At 44.8% G+C, this 18,881-nt stretch overlaps 1 protein-coding gene across 1 annotated transcript in view; it reads right to left on the reverse strand.

The window, feature by feature from the left end:
- Positions 1-18,881, reverse strand: part of LOC117412616 (5-hydroxytryptamine receptor 2A-like) — a 192,231-nt gene that overhangs the window by 26,662 nt on the left and 146,688 nt on the right. The window contains exon 4 of the mRNA XM_058989010.1: positions 11,955-12,546. Coding sequence (XP_058844993.1) covers positions 11,955-12,318 — 364 coding nt within the window. The 5' untranslated portion in view covers positions 12,319-12,546. The remainder of the gene's footprint in view (positions 1-11,954; positions 12,547-18,881) is intronic.

An 18,881-nucleotide genomic window follows, 5' to 3' on the forward strand; every position in this document is an offset into this window, starting at 1 on the left:
TCTCAGCTCTGCTCTGTGTTTGTCAGCTCTGCTCTGTGTTTCTCAGCTCTGCTCTGTGTTTGGCAGCCCTGCTCTGTGTTTGTCAGCCCTGCTCTTTGTTTGTCAGCTCTGCTCTGTGTTTGTCAGCTCTGCTCTGTGTTTGTCAGTCGTGCTCTGAGTTCTCAGCTCTGCTCTGTGTTTGTCTCAGGTCTGCTCTGTGTTTTTCAGCCCTGCTCTTTGTTTGTCAGCTCTGCTCTGTGTTTTGTCATCTCTGCTCTGTGTTTCTCAGCTCTGCTCTGTGTTTGTCAGCTCTGCTCTGTGTTTCTCAGCTCTGCTCTGTGTTTGTCAGCCCTGCTCTGTGTTTGTCAGCTCTGCTTTTTGTTTGTCAGCTCTGCTCTGTGTTTGTCTGCAGTGCTCTGTGTTTGTCAGCCCTGCTCTGTGTTTGTCAGCCCTGCTTTGTGTTTGTCAGCTCTGCTTTGTGTTTTGTCAGCTCTGCTTTGTGTTTGTCAGCTCTGCTCTGTGTTTGTCAGCTCTGCTTTGTGTTTGTCAGCTCTGCTCTGTGTTTGTCACCTCTGCTTTGTGTTTTGTCAGCCCTGCTCTGTGTTTTGTCATCTCTGCTCTGTGTTTGTCAGCCCTGCTCTGTGTTTGTCAGCTCTGCTTTGTGTTTTGTCAGCTCTGCTTTGTGTTTGTCAGCTCTGCTCTGTGTTTGTCAACTCTGCTTTGTGTTTGTCAGCTCTGCTCTGTGTTTGTCACCTCTGCTTTGTGTTTTGTCAGCCCTGCTCTGTGTTTCTCAGCTCTTCTCTGTGTTTGTCAGCTCTGCTCTGTGTTTGTCAGCTCTGCTTTGTGTTTGTCAGCTCTGCTTTGTGTTTGTCAGCTCTGCTCTGTGTTTGTCAGCTCTGCTTTGTGTTTGTCAGCTCTGCTCTGTGTTTGTCAGCTCTGCTCTGTGTTTGTCAGCCCTGCTCTGTATTTGTCAGCTCTGCTTTGTGTTTGTCAGCCCTGCTCTGTGTTTGTCAGCTCTGCTTTGTGTTTGTCAGCTCTGCTCTGTGTTTCTCAGCTCTTCTCTGTGTTTGTCAGCTCTGCTTTGTGTTTGTCAGCCCTGCTCTGTGTTTGTCAGCTCTGCTCTGTGTTTGTCAGCCCTGCTCTGTGTTTTGTCAGCTCTGCTCTGTGTTTGTCAGCCCTGCTCTGTGTTTGTCAGCTCTGCTTTGTGTTTGTCAGCTCTGCTCTGTGTTTCTCAGCTCTTCTCTGTGTTTGTCAGCTCTGCTTTGTGTTTGTCAGCCCTGCTCTGTGTTTGTCAGCTCTGCTCTGTGTTTGTCAGCTCTGCTTTGTGTTTTGTCAGCTCTGCTTTGTGTTTGTCAGCCCTGCTCTGTGTTTGTCAGCTCTGCTCTGTGTTTGTCAGCTCTGCTCTGTGTTTCTCAGCTCTTCTCTGTGTTTGTCAGCTCTGCTTTGTGTTTGTCAGCCCTGCTCTGTGTTTGTCAGCTCTGCTCTGTGTTTGTCACCTCTGCTTTGTGTTTGTCAGCTCTGCTCTGTGTTTGTCAGCTCTGCTTTGTGTTTTGTCAGCTCTGCTTTGTGTTTGTCAGCCCTGCTCTGTGTTTGTCAGCTCTGCTCTGTGTTTGTCAGCTCTGCTCTGTGTTTCTCAGCTCTTCTCTGTGTTTTGTCAGCTCTGCTTTGTGTTTGTCAGCCCTGCTCTGTGTTTGTCAGCTCTGCTCTGTGTTTGTCACCTCTGCTTTGTGTTTGTCAGCCCTGCTCTGTGTTTGTCAGCCCTGCTTTGTGTTTGTCAGCTCTGCTCTGTGTTTGTCAGCTCTGCTTTGTGTTTGTCAGCTCTGCTCTGTGTTTCGTCAGCTCTGCTCTGTGTTTGTCAGCCCTGCTCTGTGTTTGTCAGCTCTGCTCTGTGTTTGTCAGCTCTCCTCTGTGTTTGTCAGCCCTGCTCTGTGTTTGTCAGCTCTGCTCTGTGTTTGTCACCTCTGCTTTGTGTTTTGTCAGCTCTGCTCTGTGTTTCTCAGCTCTTCTCTGTGTTTGTCAGCTCTGCTTTGTGTTTGTCAGCTCTGCTCTGTGTTTGTCAGCTCTGCTTTGTGTTTGTCAGCTCTGCTCTGTGTTTCGTCAGCTCTGCTCTGTGTTTGTCAGCCCTGCTCTGTGTTTGTCAGCTCTGCTCTGTGTTTGTCAGCCCTGCTCTGTGTTTGTCACCTCTGCTTTGTTTTGTCAGCCCTGCTCTGTGTTTCTCAGCTCTGCTCTGTGTTTGTCAGCTCTGCTTTGTGTTTGTCAGCCCTGCTCTGTGTTTGTCAGCTCTGCTTTGTGTTTGTCAGCTCTGCTCTGTGTTTCTCAGCTCTTCTCTGTGTTTGTCAGCTCTGCTTTGTGTTTGTCAGCTCTGCTTTGTGTTTGTCAGCTCTGCTTTGTGTTTGTCAGCTCTGCTCTGTGTTTGTCAGCTCTGCTTTGTGTTTGTCAGCTCTGCTTTGTGTTTGTCAGCTCTGCTCTGTGTTTTGTCAGCCCTGCTCTGTGTTTGTCAGCTCTGCTCTGTGTTTTGTCATCTCTGCTCTGTGTTTGTCAGCTCTGCTTTGTGTTTCTCAGCTCTGCTTTGTGTTTGTCAGCTCTGCTTTGTGTTTGTCAGCCCTGCTCTGTGTTTGTCAGCTCTGCTCTGTGTTTGTCAGCTCTGCTTTGTGTTTGTCAGCTCTGCTCTGTGTTTGTCAGCTCTGCTTTGTGTTTCTCAGCTCTGCTCTGTGTTTGTCAGCTCTGCTCTGTGTTTGTCAGCTCTGCTCTGTGTTTTGTCATCTCTGCTCTGTGTTTGTCAGCTCTGCTTTGTGTTTGTCAGCTCTGCTTTGTGTTTGTCAGCTCTGCTCTGTGTTTGTCAGCCCTGCTCTGTGTTTTGTCATCTCTGCTCTGTGTTCGTCAGCACTCCTTTGTGTTTGTCAACTCTGCTCTGTTTGTCAGCCCTGCTCTGTGTTCGTCAGCACTCCTTTGTGTTTGTCAGCTCTGCTTTGTGTTTGTCAGCCCTGCTCTGTGTTTGTCAGCTCTGCTCTGTGTTTGTCAGCCCTGCTCTGTGTTTGTCAGCTCTGCTTTGTGTTTGTCAGCTCTGCTCTGTGTTTGTCAGCTCTGCTCTGTGTTTGTCAGCTCTGCTCTGTGTTTGTCAGCTCTGCTTTGTGTTTTGTCAGCTCTGCTTTGTGTTTGTCAGCCCTGCTCTGTGTTTGTCAGCTCTGCTCTGTGTTTGTCAGCTCTGCTCTGTGTTTCTCAGCTCTTCTCTGTGTTTGTCAGCTCTGCTTTGTGTTTGTCAGCCCTGCTCTGTGTTTGTCAGCTCTGCTCTGTGTTTGTCACCTCTGCTTTGTGTTTGTCAGCTCTGCTCTGTGTTTGTCAGCTCTGCTTTGTGTTTTGTCAGCTCTGCTTTGTGTTTGTCAGCCCTGCTCTGTGTTTGTCAGCTCTGCTCTGTGTTTGTCAGCTCTGCTCTGTGTTTCTCAGCACCTGCTCTGTGTTTGTCAGCTCTGCTTTGTGTTTGTCAGCCCTGCTCTGTGTTTGTCAGCTCTGCTCTGTGTTTGTCACCTCTGCTTTGTGTTTGTCAGCCCTGCTCTGTGTTTGTCAGCCCTGCTTTGTGTTTGTCAGCTCTGCTCTGTGTTTGTCAGCTCTGCTTTGTGTTTGTCAGCTCTGCTCTGTGTTTCGTCAGCTCTGCTCTGTGTTTGTCAGCCCTGCTCTGTGTTTGTCAGCTCTGCTCTGTGTTTGTCAGCTCTCCTCTGTGTTTGTCAGCCCTGCTCTGTGTTTGTCAGCTCGGCTCTGTGTTTGTCACCTCTGCTTTGTGTTTTGTCAGCTCTGCTCTGTGTTTCTCAGCTCTTCTCTGTGTTTGTCAGCTCTGCTTTGTGTTTGTCAGCTCTGCTCTGTGTTTGTCAGCTCTGCTTTGTGTTTGTCAGCTCTGCTCTGTGTTTCGTCAGCTCTGCTCTGTGTTTGTCAGCCCTGCTCTGTGTTTGTCAGCTCTGCTCTGTGTTTGTCAGCCCTGCTCTGTGTTTGTCACCTCTGCTTTGTTTTGTCAGCCCTGCTCTGTGTTTCTCAGCTCTGCTCTGTGTTTGTCAGCTCTGCTTTGTGTTTGTCAGCCCTGCTCTGTGTTTGTCAGCTCTGCTTTGTGTTTGTCAGCTCTGCTCTGTGTTTCTCAGCTCTTCTCTGTGTTTGTCAGCTCTGCTTTGTGTTTGTCAGCTCTGCTTTGTGTTTGTCAGCTCTGCTTTGTGTTTGTCAGCTCCGCTCTGTGTTTGTCAGCTCTGCTTTGTGTTTGTCAGCTCTGCTTTGTGTTTGTCAGCTCTGCTCTGTGTTTTGTCAGCCCTGCTCTGTGTTTGTCAGCTCTGCTCTGTGTTTTGTCATCTCTGCTCTGTGTTTGTCAGCTCTGCTTTGTGTTTCTCAGCTCTGCTTTGTGTTTGTCAGCTCTGCTTTGTGTTTGTCAGCCCTGCTCTGTGTTTGTCAGCTCTGCTCTGTGTTTGTCAGCTCTGCTTTGTGTTTGTCAGCTCTGCTCTGTGTTTGTCAGCTCTGCTTTGTGTTTCTCAGCTCTGCTCTGTGTTTGTCAGCTCTGCTCTGTGTTTGTCAGCTCTGCTCTGTGTTTTGTCATCTCTGCTCTGTGTTTGTCAGCTCTGCTTTGTGTTTGTCAGCTCTGCTTTGTGTTTGTCAGCTCTGCTCTGTGTTTGTCAGCCCTGCTCTGTGTTTTGTCATCTCTGCTCTGTGTTCGTCAGCACTCCTTTGTGTTTGTCAACTCTGCTCTGTTTGTCAGCCCTGCTCTGTGTTCGTCAGCACTCCTTTGTGTTTGTCAGCTCTGCTTTGTGTTTGTCAGCCCTGCTCTGTGTTTGTCAGCTCTGCTCTGTGTTTGTCAGCCCTGCTCTGTGTTTGTCAGCTCTGCTTTGTGTTTGTCAGCTCTGCTCTGTGTTTGTCAGCTCTGCTTTGTGTTTGTCAGCTCTGCTCTGTATTCGTCAGCCCTGCTCTGTGTTTGTCAGCACTCCTTTGTGTTTGTCAACTCTGCTCTGTTTGTCAGCCCTGCTCTGTGTTCGTCAGCACTCCTTTGTGTTTGTCAACTCTGCTCTGTTTGTCAGCCCTGCTCTGTGTTCGTCAGCACTCCTTTGTGTTTGTCAACTCTGCTCTGTGTTTGTCAGCCCTGCTCTGTGTTTTGTCAGCCCTGCTCTGTGTTTGTCAGACCTGCTTTGTGTTTGTCAGCTCTGCTTTGTGTTTTGTCAGCTCTGTCTGTGTTTGTCAGCCCTGCTCTGTGTTTGTCAGCTCTGCTCTGTGTTTGTCAGCCCTGCTCTGTGTTTGTCAGCTCTGCTTTTTGTTTGTCAGCTCTGCTTTGTGTTTGTCTCCAGTGCTCTGTGTTTGTCAGCTCTGCTCTGTGTTTTGTCATCTCTGCTCTGTGTTTTGTCAGCTCTGCTTTGTGTTTTGTCAGCCCTGCTCTGTGTTTGTCAGCTCTGCTTTGTGTTTGTCTCCAGTGCTCTGTGCTTGTCAGCTCTGCTCTGTGTTTTGTCATCTCTGCTCTGTGTTCGTCAGCCCTGCTTTGTGTTTGTCAGCTCTGCTTTGTGTTTTGTCAGCTCTGCTTTGTGTTTTGTCAGCCCTGCTCTGTGTTTTGTCATCTCTGCTCTGTGTTTGTCAGCCCTGCTCTGTGTTTGTCAGCTCTGCTTTGTGTTTTGTCAGCTCTGCTTTGTGTTTTGTCAGCCCTGCTCTGTGTTTGTCAGCTCTGCTTTGTGTTTGTCAGCTCTGCTCTGTGTTTGTCAGCTCTGCTTTGTGTTTGTCAGCTCTGCTTTGTTTGTCAGCTCTGCTCTGTGTTTGTCAGCTCTGCTCTGTGTTTGTCAACCCTGCTCTGTGTTTTGTTGTGTTTTTGCTTGTTTGTGCGGTCCCGAGCCTGCTGCCTCAGCCACGAGCTGAGCTGCTTAGGCTCCAGAATTAGTAGCAACGCATTCATTGATACTAAAATATTTCATTACCGCCGTGCCCCTGATGCTCATGACTGTTCGTTCTGTCTACATTAAATATAGAGTGGCATATAGTGTCATGTAGTGATATGTGAATTGACATGTGGGATTGATTGTCTTTTCCTTCTTTTTCTATCCTTGCTCATGTCATCTCGTACAATGTCCCTATGCAATCTGCTGCACCTTGGCCAGGCAATTCATTCAGCAATATTCTTTCTCTCCTTCAGCAGTAGCTGTAAACTCACAACTGAAGTCGTAAGCTGCAAGCTCACTGTCACAAATCAAGCTCACCGTCACAAGTTGAGCATTTGCCAGTTTCTGCCGCTAGGGGTCTCCCTGGTCCCAAGAGTGAAATTCTCCAGTCATTACAGAGTTTGGTGAACATAGTTATTTTACATATATTTATTTTATTTTTATTTGTATTTTGGAGGAATTTGTTTTGATGCTCTGCTATGCCTTGTTGCTTTGTGATTTTGCTGTGGATCTGCATTATTCCTCAGAAGCTTACTCACTCACTCACTCACTCACTCACTCACTCTCTCAAATTCTTCCAGATCATTGATCATCCTCTTTTCCCTTTAGGGACCGCCTCACTGTAGTTACACATTCTCACATTCTTCTGCCACCCAGGATTTAATTTAGTCTTCCTTGTTGAGGCATAAGATATCCTACCAATTCAACGATCTAATATGCGCAGCAACCTCAGCAGCCAAAGTAAAAGTTAACCAGTACATTATCTGATATCAGATATCAGCCTCTCTCTGATATCTATTCGGCCAAAAAGAAATTGCTAGTATGCCTGCAGTGCGGGCCACCTGGATCACTAGAGGTTTCCTCCCACAAAAGGGGGGGGGGGGTTCCTCATGTTGAGCGGTGAGATTAGTCCTTAATTATATTTTTAAAAAATTCAAAAATTCAAAAAGCTGTTGACTCGAGTCGGTGACTTGGACTCAAGTCCAACTCAAGTCACTTTTTTTGGGACTTGAGACTTGACTTGAGACTTGAATGAATTGACTTGAGACTTGAATGAATTGACTTGAAACTTGAATGAACTGACTTGAGATTTGACTTGAGACTTCACTTGAGACTTGAACGAATTGACTTGCGACTTGACTTGGGACTTGGACTACTTGACTTGAGACTTGACTTGGGACTTGATGAAAACACTATGTAACACAATTTTTGTTCCTGGGTAGTAAGTGTTATTTCCTAATTGCTTATGCCTCAAAAGTATAGAAAATGGCTATTATTCCCCACAAACTTTGCTTTTGTGACCAGGACAGTGATATTTTGAAATTTACCTATTTCCAATGAGAAAATGGGCGAATATGTGTCTTTTCGTTCACATAAAGTCAGAAAAAAACAACATCTGAATCCAAATGAACATGTATTTATACTAAAGTAATACAAAAATGACAACAAAAGATTTAGAAGTGTGTAGTTTTTCGAGATTTACGATTATACTGTAAATCACTTTCACGAATCAGCCCCCAAATGTGGTCTCCCATCATGTTCTTGTTATACTGTCCTTGGTAGCGGCGTTCAAAGTCCAGTATATCCTGGTGGAAGCGCTCGCCTTGCTCCTCCGAGTACGCTCCCATGTTCTCCTTGAATTTATCAAGATGAGCATCAAGGATATGGACTTTGAGGGACATCCTACAGCCCATTGTGCCGTAGTTCTTCACCAGAGTCTCAACCAGCTCCACATAGTTTTCAGCCTTGTGATTGCCCAGGAAGCCCCGAACCACTGCGACAAAGCTGTTCCAAGCCGCTTTCTCCTTACTAGTGAGCTTCTTGGGGAATTCATTGCACTCCAGGATCTTCTTTATCTGTGGTCCGACGAAGACACCGGCTTTGACCTTTGCCTTAGACAGCTTAGGGAAGAAGTCTTGAAGGTACTTGAAGGCTGCCGACTCCTTATCTAGAGCTCTGACAAATTGTTTCATAAGGCCCAATTTGATGTGCAGTGGTGGCATCAGCACCTTCCGGGGGTCCACCAGTGGCTCCCACTTGACGTTGTTCCTCCCCACAGAGAACTTGGTCCGCTTGGAAGGGTCCACCATGCAGAAGTAGCAGTTGCTTGAGTGGTCAGTGGGTTCCCGCCAAATTCTTGGGATAGCGAACTTCATGGCTCTCTTTTCCCCTCTGTACCATCCTACAAAAATACATTTATTTCACCCATGACTAATGTGTAAAGAGATTCACGCAACATTTTTCATATATGATATATTTTTTCAATAACATTGAAAATTGTAAAACATTTTAAAATTAAAAACTTTTACAATTTTAAAAATTTTAACAAATTTTATAACATAAAATTCCGAGCAACAATTGTCCATCTTACCTTCCAGAGTTTTTTTGCAGTGCTCGCAGGTGAAATGAGGTGCCCAGGATTTGTCTTGATCCCCGACAGGCATGCCGAAATATGCCTTGTAGGCCTCACACATCTTAGCAGATGCTTCTTAGTCAGCTGGAACTAAACTGAACTGGTGGGCTTAAGGCCCCTGTATTTATACTACTATTTATATTACTGGAAAGTTCTAGAAGTTACTCCAAGTTTACTCAGCACTGAATCAATCTGGAATGTTCTGGAAAATAGTTAAATTTCAAAATATCACTGTCCTGGTCACAAAAGCAAAGTTTGTGGGGAATAATAGCCATTTTCTATACTTTTGAGGCATAAGCAATTAGGAAATAACACTTACTACCCAGGAACCAAAAAAAAATAAATAAATTGTTACACAGTGAAATGACTTGACAACAATTACAATTAAAACGCTACACTGGTATTACGGCTCACATTGCACCCTCGCTCTGCTCGTCCTCTCGTTCTCTCTCTCCCTCTACCTCTCATGCTGAGCACTCGTGTGTGTGTGTGTGTGTGTGTGTGTAGGTGGGGGTGGGGGGTCTGCCTGGTCCCTAAATAAAAAAACAAAATCTATATAAAATAGATGTGAGCAGGCTGGTTGCCATGATGGACGCCTAGAACCAGCAGAGGGAGGGATGCCAGGGAAGCTCAGTGGAAGGAGGAATAGCAGGCAGTAGTATACCAACCTCGAGGAGAAGGTAAGGAGGATGTACAGACTGCCGCTGTCTCCAGCCCTCCAAGAGGAGGAGGAGGAGGAGGAACAGCTGCCGGCCCGAGTGAAGAAAGAGGGGAGTGGCCACTGCCGGAGGCGAAAGAAGGAGGAGTTGCATACACAAATGCCAGAAAGAGAGGAGCTACCGTACTGCAAGCCGGAGGGGGAGGAGTCACCGTCGGCTCCAGCACCACTGGGAGAAACCCAGTTGCCTCCACCACCAGAGGTAGAGGAGCTGCAGCTGCTATTACCTCCACCACCAAAGGGGCTGGAGCTACCTCCCGAGGGCCCTGTCCTGCAATGCCCAGGGCTGCAAAGCTTGCAACGCCTGGGGATGCCAAGCCTGCAACAGCTAGGATTGTCAAGCCTGCGTTGACTAGGGCTACAAAGCCTGTGTCCGGGGAAAGCAATGTCTGGATTGTTTGTTCATCACAGCCCGGGGGTGCCTGTTCATTACGGCCCGGGGGTGCCTGCTTGTCACCGCCCGGGGGTGCCTGTCCCGTACTGCCCGGGGGCGCCTGTTTGTCACTGTCTGGGGGTCTTTCAGTGCTGGAGAAGCCAGCATTTCCAATGTCAGCATTTCCGTTGACAGCATTGCCGCTGCGGAAGAAGGAGGTGAGGAGACCACCTCCACAACAGCCCTGATCATCAACCCAGCCCCAACAACGGACATGAGGGGAGGGGGGTGGGTTTTAGGGGGGAAGGTGCTGCACACATAGGTGTACAAATAAGGTGATCACGGGTGGTGAAATACTTAGTAATGGTGAGAATTAATGTTGGTGAAGGTGTGTATTCTGTACTGTGCTGTGCTGTACTGTATTTAACTTTTTGTCCATGTTTGTTTACATTCAGGAGTGTTATGAATAACATTTTGTTTTGGCCCTTGTGCCTTTTGTTTTGTTAAATGTGTTTTGTTTAGAGTTTCTGTCTGTGTTATTTTTGTTTGTTTATAATTAAACGTGCGCACCAGTGCTTACAAACCTGCATTCTCTGCCTCTGATAACCTGGTCAGTGATGTCTTATTGACATAAGAAACTGTATAACAAAAGACCTGCATATCAACATAGCTAGAAGTGCACATTGAATCTAAATGGAAAGGGGCTAAATGGAAATCAATTAAAATGAACAGCACAAAGAATAGGTGACATAAATGATTTAAAGCAGCACTGCAAAGCTGTTCACCTTTTAACCCAAGCCCACACACCCACACAATAACCAATACTGCCAATGCCGTTGCACAGGCTGGCATGAAATGTCACTTGAAAACAGCTGAACAGAAAGGCTGGTAGAACCTCCATTGCACAGCATTCAAAGAGTAGCTATGACATCACCGTGTAGGAATGTCTCCCAGACTTCAGTTAATTCTCTTTGTCTCTTACTTCAATTAAAGTGTCAGCCCTGATTAGCTTTGTGGTTCAGAATACACATTACCTCCATAACTATCAAACACTCAATAGTGATACATAGAAACACTAAAAGAAACTTCATACATTCAATGACAAACAATTTGACTGAAAGTCATTTTCAATTGAATAATTGTCATTTAATTGTGGTACTGTCTTATTGTATTCCAACTGAGACACATTGCTAGCAGTTCATATCACATTTGCTATTACATGTATATATATATATATATATATATATATATATATATATATATATATATATATATATATATATATATATATATAAAAAAAGTAATATGAAGCTTTATACCCAAACAATATTGCGCACAGTCAGATGTTTTTATTGTAGATCAGGCCATGAGCAAACAAACGAGTGATAAATGCACAGCAATGCGTAGTTTCTAGAAGCTAATGTGCTTTTAAGTAAGGCTACAATTGTCACAGAAATTGTGAATTTGAACAAAGTCTGTGAAATCTTGGAAATGGATGTAAAACACATTGAATTGGGTGCTTCCATTATCTTTAAAAAATGTAGCATGTCATGCACTGAAAAACAACAAATCTGTGAGTATGGGTAAATGGTTTGTGTATGTAGGTCAGCCAGTAAGATCTGAAGAAATGTGACAGCAAGTATGAGTAAAGTGGCAAATATCACTGCTAAGCAGAGAAGTAAAAAATACCCAAAGAGGTCATTTCATGAAAGTGGTGCCATGATGTTTTATACAGGGCAGCAGTGTGGAGTAGTGGTTAGGGCTCTGGACTCTTGACCGGAGGGTTGTGGGTTCAATCCCCAGTGGGGGACACTGCTGTTGTACCCTTGAGCAAGGTACTTTACCTAGATTGCTCCAGTAAAAACCCAACTGTATAAATGGGTAATTGTATAAAAAAATATAAATAAATAATATGATATCTGTATAATGTGAAATAATGTATAATGTGATATCTTGTAACAATTGTAAGTCGCCCTGGATAAGGGCGTCTGCTAAGAAAATAATAATAATAATAATAATAATAATACAGAATGTTATGTTCCTGGGGCTTAAAATGAAAAGCAAGCAAGCCATTAAGTCTGCAGTACAAAGACAGGTAAAATACAAACAACATGAGTGACCTGTTAGACAGAAGAACAAATGCATCGAAGAATAGAAGTTTACACGGAGGCTTTCTTTACAACATGCTGTTTCAGAATCGTGGAAAACTCTAACTCTAAGTGCTATACTCTAAAGTAGCTTTTAAACTGGTCAGTAGTCAAAAGCAATAGTCATTATATTATTGGTTTTGGTGTACTATTTAAAAGTTGATGCAGCTAAAACTGCATTATTTGGTGACCTTTCTGTGAATTCTTTTTTTTTTCCGCACTTGGCCCATGAAATTTACTAAAAATGCTGTGCCAAAATCGTAGCCTTACTTATAAGCCATGGTTATCTGTGAGTGGATTTGACCTTTTAAAAATGTGTAATTAATTTTAAATCCTGGTTTTCACTCTTTTCACATACCTAAAGCTCATTTTTCTGATGCAATTCCCTTATGAACTTGACCTTTACAGAAAACCAGGAACAGAGTTCAGCAGCACTCACCGTAAAGGATGTTAATGAGGGACACCGGCATGACCAGAATCCCCACCAGCATGTCCGCGACTGCCAGGGACATTAAGAAGAAGTTTGTAGCGTTCTGGAGTTTCTTCTCGAAGGACACAGCCATAATCACCAGTATGTTTCCACCAATGGTGAGAATAATGATGATCAAAATCATCAAAGCTGGCCAGTTTTTCTCCTTCATAGACGACCGCGAGATGCTCTCGGAGTCAGAGAGGTTCAGGGTGTCCGCTGTGGACAAAGAGCTGTTCACCCGCCAAGCCATCAGGTCCCCATGCAGCCCCACATTCAGGCTCACTGTGGTCAAGCTGATTGATATGCCTGTGCCGCTAGGACTGCTCATCATCTAGAGCTCTTCTTGAACACGCTATTCCTCCGGACTGGGGAGTTGGCCTTATTCTTCACAGTGACACGGATGGTCCTATAGCTGCAAAACTACAAAGAGCAGAGAGGGGGTCTATTTCTTCAAACAACTTAGATGAAAAGCACACAGGAATCCGCTTCTCCATGATTTCCAAGTTTATGTTTATGGATTGAAGGGTTTTCTGTTTTATTCCTTCGACTTCAACCAAACCTAGAAGGAAAACAGTGTATTTCTCAATATTTGCATTTTAATATTTCTGATATATATATTAAACACAAAAAACTAAATTTTACTTGACAGTAAGAGCTGACAATTACAAAGACACTACTTAACAGGTACAGTAGGTGGGTTCACTGTAGACAACATGTGTAGTCCCCACTGGGCAGGTGAGGTGAGGTATAAAACCAGAACAACCATGGCTGTTTTCATGTTGTCATAGAATAATAGTTGGAATATTAACACAGCTGGAGTGAGACAAGTTCTTTATTGTGTAGTTTTTCAAGTATACAAATATTTACAACTGTCATAACCATTTCAGCTTTTTTCTTTCTTTTTTATTTTGGATTTAGTTTTTGTTATATATATATATATATATATATATATATATATATATATATATATATATATATATATATATATATATAGTAAATATGGACTGGAGAGGAGGGTTATAGTGGACAATTATTGCCCTGAGGGAAGACTATTGTTACCGACAGGGGGCTATAATACCCTAGCCACGGGCTGAGGGCATTGCGCTCTGGAAGTAACAGTAATCTTCCAGAGGGGCATTTAATTTTCCACTGTGAGCTGAGTCTGCTGTACTTATTTAATATATGAATCAGTCAAGAAAATGAGTGAGGCAAGGTTGGATAGTAAATATGACTGTATATATTTTGTTTGAATACAGTATAGCTGATACAGCATAAGAAAATACATATGGACATATATTTTGTTTATATATAACTGCTACAGCATAAGTAAATAAATAACAGAAAATGTTTTTGAAGTTCATACCGCATAGTTATCAACGTTTTTTGGGCGTCCAGCTCTCCGTCTAGCTTGCTGAATGCTGCATAATACAGTTTATATCCCAGCTGTCATATTTGTTTACATCATCAAATTAATTTTGAGTCAGAATTAAGTTAGAAAACAGTGACAGTGACATTTTAATCACTATTTTCATGTTTAGAGCATTTTTCTGTTGTAATATGTTTTGTAATTAATTTTCTGTAAGTCACAGAATCGCTCTTCAGCAGTTTTTTCTTGTTGGGAGGAGTGCAGGGGAGAAGGGCATTCCTTCGAAAAGGGACAGGACTGACAGTGATGTGAACCAGTCACATGAGAGAGGAAGACTATTGCCTGGTGGTGTAAGGATGTTAGGGCAATAGGTCTCATATAAATACACACACGCTGGTTACACTTCTCAATGAGACCATTGTCCTCTGAAAGGTCAGTGGGGTAGAGGTAAGTTGCAACTAGTTTTGCGTCAGGAACAGATAGGCGAGTTTCTTTGAAGTTTAAATAAGTGGAGGAACTGAGAGAAGAGGCAAGCCCCCATGATCCTTCCCCCAAATCTCAACCTAGGCTTTTTTTAATTTAATAGTCACCAATGGATTTTACCTCGTTTTTCTCCCAATTTGAAATGGCCAATTGTATTTAGGCTCAGCTCACCGCTACCATCCCCGTGGTGACTTGGGAACAGCGAAGACGAGCACAAACTGTCCTCTGAAACGTGTGCGGTTAGTTGACTGCTTCTTTTCACTCTGCAGGCCCGCCATGCAGTCAACCCAGAGCTACAGCATCGGAGGACAACTCAGCTCTGGGCAGCTTACAGGCAAGGCCGCAGGCGCCCAGCCAGTCTACAGGGGACGCTGGTGCGCGGTGAGCCGAGGACACCCTGGCCAACCTAAGCCCTCCTCCCCTGGGTGGCGTTCGGCCAATTGTGCGCAGCCCCCTGGGATCTCCCGTCCACGGTTGGCAGTGGACTAGCCTGGACCCGAACCAGCGACCTCCAGGCTACAGGGCACATCCTGCACTCCATGTGGAGCGTCTTTACTGGATGCGCCACTCGGGAGCCCCAAGACATTTACTTTTTTAAAACTTATTTTTGTATTAATACACCAGGCTTTTATCAGCATCTAGTTTGTGCGCTGTGCCGATTGCTTCCTGATCTACCCTGTGCCGATTCTTCTCATTAGTGAAATTCCACTCCTACTGCATTAAGGTAAGTAATAAACTGACTCCATTGTGATTTAGCACTTGGTTCAAACAATTTAACAGCAAATGCTGGAATTTTTCTGTATAATTCTGTGTAAATAAATATAAAACTATAAAGGGGCAACAACAGGACAACAGGTTCTTTATTAATGCTGGGCTGTTTTTGGATGATAATAATAATAATAATAATAATAATAATAATAATAATAATAATACAACTTTCATATACATACATATACACATATGTGACAGAGTTCATATGCCCTGACAGAGTTCAAATGAATTTTGACTGTCAAAGACTGTCAGGAGATTACCAGGGAACGACAGAGCCAGCAGACCTTGAACACCATGTAAGGCCTTATAGGTAATAAGAAGAACTCTAAAATAATACTAATAATAATACTACTAATAATAATAACAATAATAATAATAGCATCAGTAATAACGATTGAGATAGATGCAGTAAATGTAATCGCGATTCATTTTTTTAATTGCTTGACAGCCCTAATATATATATATATATATATATATATATATATATATATATATATATATATATATATATATATATTGTGAGCCATCTCACAGGCCAACCCGCAGGGGGTGCATATGGTGGGCCGGAGAGAGGCTGACCGGACCCAGCAAACAGCACAGGAGGGATCACTGGCAGCTCTGGAACCAGCCTGCAATGATCAGGAGGAGATAAGTGGGCTATGGGCTACAGGTGCTCATATTTAGGGACGTTAATTAAATGAATAGATTAGTGATTGCCTCAATTGGCCAGCACCTGTAGCCGATGCAGTTAACAAGCATCTCCTCCAGCCCAGTGATATAAAAAGGCTGAGCAGTCACTAGAGGGGGAATCGTTACTGAGGAGAGAAGGACTGAGCCGTGTTGGAACTTTTTGTTTGTCTTGAAAATAGTTTTTTTTTTTAAACTACTCCTGTGCAAGATATAGGTTTGTTTTTTGTTTGTTTTCCGTTTTTGATGCCCTTCAAGACCCAAAATAAAAGCACACGGATCCACCAAACCTGTGTTCGCCTGTGATTAATTCCACATTAAAAAGTGGTGCCTGCATTCAGCAAGCCTAAGTGGTACCAGAAGTGGGGCCCCTCTGACTGCAACAGCTAAACTTATTGTGTGGATATGGAGGTGGACAAGCTGATACGGTGGATGCAAGAGCAGGAGGGGAAACGAGAAGCCAGAGAGGTGCAGAGACAGGAACAACTGGCTCAGTTTTTCGGCACACTGGTGACTAAGATGATGGCACCAGGGAGTACGGAGGCCACGGTGGCCAGGATGTTTGCAGTCCAGCCCAAGCTCCTGAAAATGACCACTGAAGATGACCCTGAAGCGTTTTTAGTAACGTTTGAAAGAATGGCGGAGGCAGCAGCTTGGCCAAAAGAGCTGTGGGCATTGAAACTGGCCCCATGTCTCTCCGGAGAAGCTCAAGCCGCTTACAGAGCACTGGACACGGCAGACGCGCAAGATCACCAGAAAGTAAAGACCGCTATCCTGCAACGCTTGGGCATCACAGAGGAAAGCTATAGACTGCGCTTCAGGGGATATACCATCCCCTTGGGGACTAAACCCCGTGTGGCAGCTCAAACCCTCCGCCACTTCTGCAAACGGTGGCTGAAAACAGAGAGCAGGAATGTTGAGCAAATCACAGACTGTCTGGTGGTCGAGCAGCTGTTACAAGTAATACCAGCCGGAGTGGCAGCCTGGGTCCGAAGAAATCAACCACAGAGCTTGGAGGAAGCTGTTTGCCTGGCAGAGGCCTACCAGGATGCTGAAGCGGCTGCAGCCCCATCGGAAGGAAGCTCAGGAAAGAGGACAAATACATCTCATAAGGACATACAAAAAAAGGTAAACCCCAAAGAGGGCAACCGGAAACCCCCTTTATGGGTTCCACGGTTAGCTCCTCGGTGGGTAACAGAAAAAACTAGCCCACCAGAGGAATTCTGGCAGGACAAACCACGGACATCCCCAGGCCCCATCATTTGTTTCAGGTGCAGAGAACCCGGGCACATCGCGAGGCAATGTCAGCAGGAGGAGATTGAACGTATGGAAGTCGGGGTGGCGCACAGCATTGCATATGGTCATGCCGGCCCGGTGAGTGCAGATCCCTTTGTCATACCAGTGAGGGTTGAGGGTCAGGAAACCATCGCTCTGATAGATTCAGGTAGCACAGAGACTCTGGTTAGCCGGGATCTCGTACCAGGAAGCAAATACAAAAAGGGGCAAGCAGACATAAATTTACTGTGTGTACATGGTGATATAAAAACTTATCCCACTGTAATAATCAATATAGAAATTGGGGGTAAATCCTTTAAGGTTAAGGTGGGAGTGATTCCAGCTCCCCCCCTTCCCTGTAATCTTAGGGAAGAACTGTGAAAGGTTCCATCAACTGTTAAAAGCCGGAACCACACTGGTTGGAGAAAGGGGGGGACCACTGCACTCCACTTCTAATTTTGAGGGGGAAAATATGGACGAAGGGTTATTTCCGTTTAGGGAGGAAGTAATCAAGCCCCCTCAGGGAGAAAGGAAAACCCGCTCTCAAAAGAAGCGGGAAGGTAGGAAATTTCTGGAGAAAACTAAAAACCTTGGCAGAATTGGGGAAAGCCCTATAAATCTTCCCTCATTACAGGCGGTAGAGTCTGAAGACAATGAAGATTTTTTGAACCGAGCGATTGAACTTGATCGTCCGGTTTTTAAGCAAGCTCAGTTAGAGGATCCTAACTTACGGTATGCATTTGAACAGGCCATGGAAGCTAGTGAAGAATATTGGAGAATATGCGACACAAAACCTACCCCACACTTTCTGTTAAACAATGGCCTGTTATACAGGGTTATTCGGGGTACTCTCCAAGGAGAACATACCCACCAGTTGCTAGTACCGCACTCACAGAGGAACACCATTATGCGTTTAGCGCATACACATTTGTTGGGGGGACATCTAGGCACTGACAAGACACAAGACAGAATCCTTCTCCGTTTTTTTTGGCCTGGGGTGTGGCGTGAGGTGGCAGATTTCTGTGAGTCTTGTCCCGAGTGCCAGAAAGTGGCAAGTAAAAAACCGCCTCGAGCTCCCTTGATACCGCTACCTATTATTGAGGTGCCCTTTGATAGGGTAGGGATAGATATAGTTGGCCCTTTGCCAAAAACCAAGTCAGGGTGCGAATATATATTAGTGCTAGTTGATTATGCCAGCCGATACCCTGAGGTGGTCCCCTTAAAGAACATGGCTACCAAAACTATAGCCAGAGAACTAATGAATATTTTTTGTAGAGTGGGTCTCCCAAAGGAAGTGCTTACTGACCAGGGAACCCCCTTTATGTCCCGGGTCTTTAAAGAGTTATGCCGCCTCCTGAAAGTAAAAACAATTCGAACCTCTGTGTACCACCCACAGACGGATGGTTTGGTAGAGAGGTTCAACCGAACCCTAAAAGGTATGCTTAAAAGGGTAGCACAAGAAGATTTGTGTAACTGGGATACTGCTTTGCCTTTTCTGATGTTTGCTTTCAGGGAAGTTCCCCAAGCATCAACCGGGTTCTCCCCATTTGAATTACTGTTTGGCAGACAGCCCAGAGGGTTACTAGACGTCTTGCGGGAAGCATGGGAGGCAGAACCAGCTAGAGGGGACAGTGTTGCAGAGTATGTAACTCAACTCTGTGACAGGTTGGGAAAAATGTCCCAACTAGTGCAGGAACATTTAAGAAAAGAGCAGTCCCAACAGGAGCGACAGTACAATCAGGGGGCGAGGGCCCGGGAGTTTAAAGAGGGGGACCGGGTATTGGTGCTGGTCCCATCTGACCCCAATAAGTTTGTAGCAAAATGGCAGGGGCCAGTGGAAATAGTGGAGAAGGTAGGACCCGTGAATTATAAAGTTCATCAACCAGGTAAAAGAAAAACCCACCAGATATACCACGTTAACTTACTAAAGCCTTGGAAAGAACGAGAGTGCTTGTTTTTTAGAAATGCTGAGTTAGAGGGGGAGGATGAAACCCAAGGGGAGCCCAAAGTACCACAAAGACATAGCATATGCAAAGGGGAACACTTGAATAACCAGCAACAAAAAGAACTTAATAAATTGTTGTCCGATAACTCTGATGTATTTTCTGAGGAACCTGGGATCACACACCTGGGGCAGCACCAAATCACAACGGAGCCAGGAGTGAAAGTGTGTCAGCGGCATACACGGGTCCCGGCAGCCAAACGGGAGACCATGAAGGAGGAGGTGAGAAAAATGCTGGAGTTGGGTGTTATTAGAGAATCGTTTAGTGATTGGTGCAGCCCGGTGGTAATGGTTACCAAGCCTGATGGTT

Source organism: Acipenser ruthenus, chromosome 16, assembly GCF_902713425.1.
Source record: "Acipenser ruthenus chromosome 16, fAciRut3.2 maternal haplotype, whole genome shotgun sequence".
Lineage (NCBI taxonomy): Eukaryota > Metazoa > Chordata > Actinopteri > Acipenseriformes > Acipenseridae > Acipenser > Acipenser ruthenus.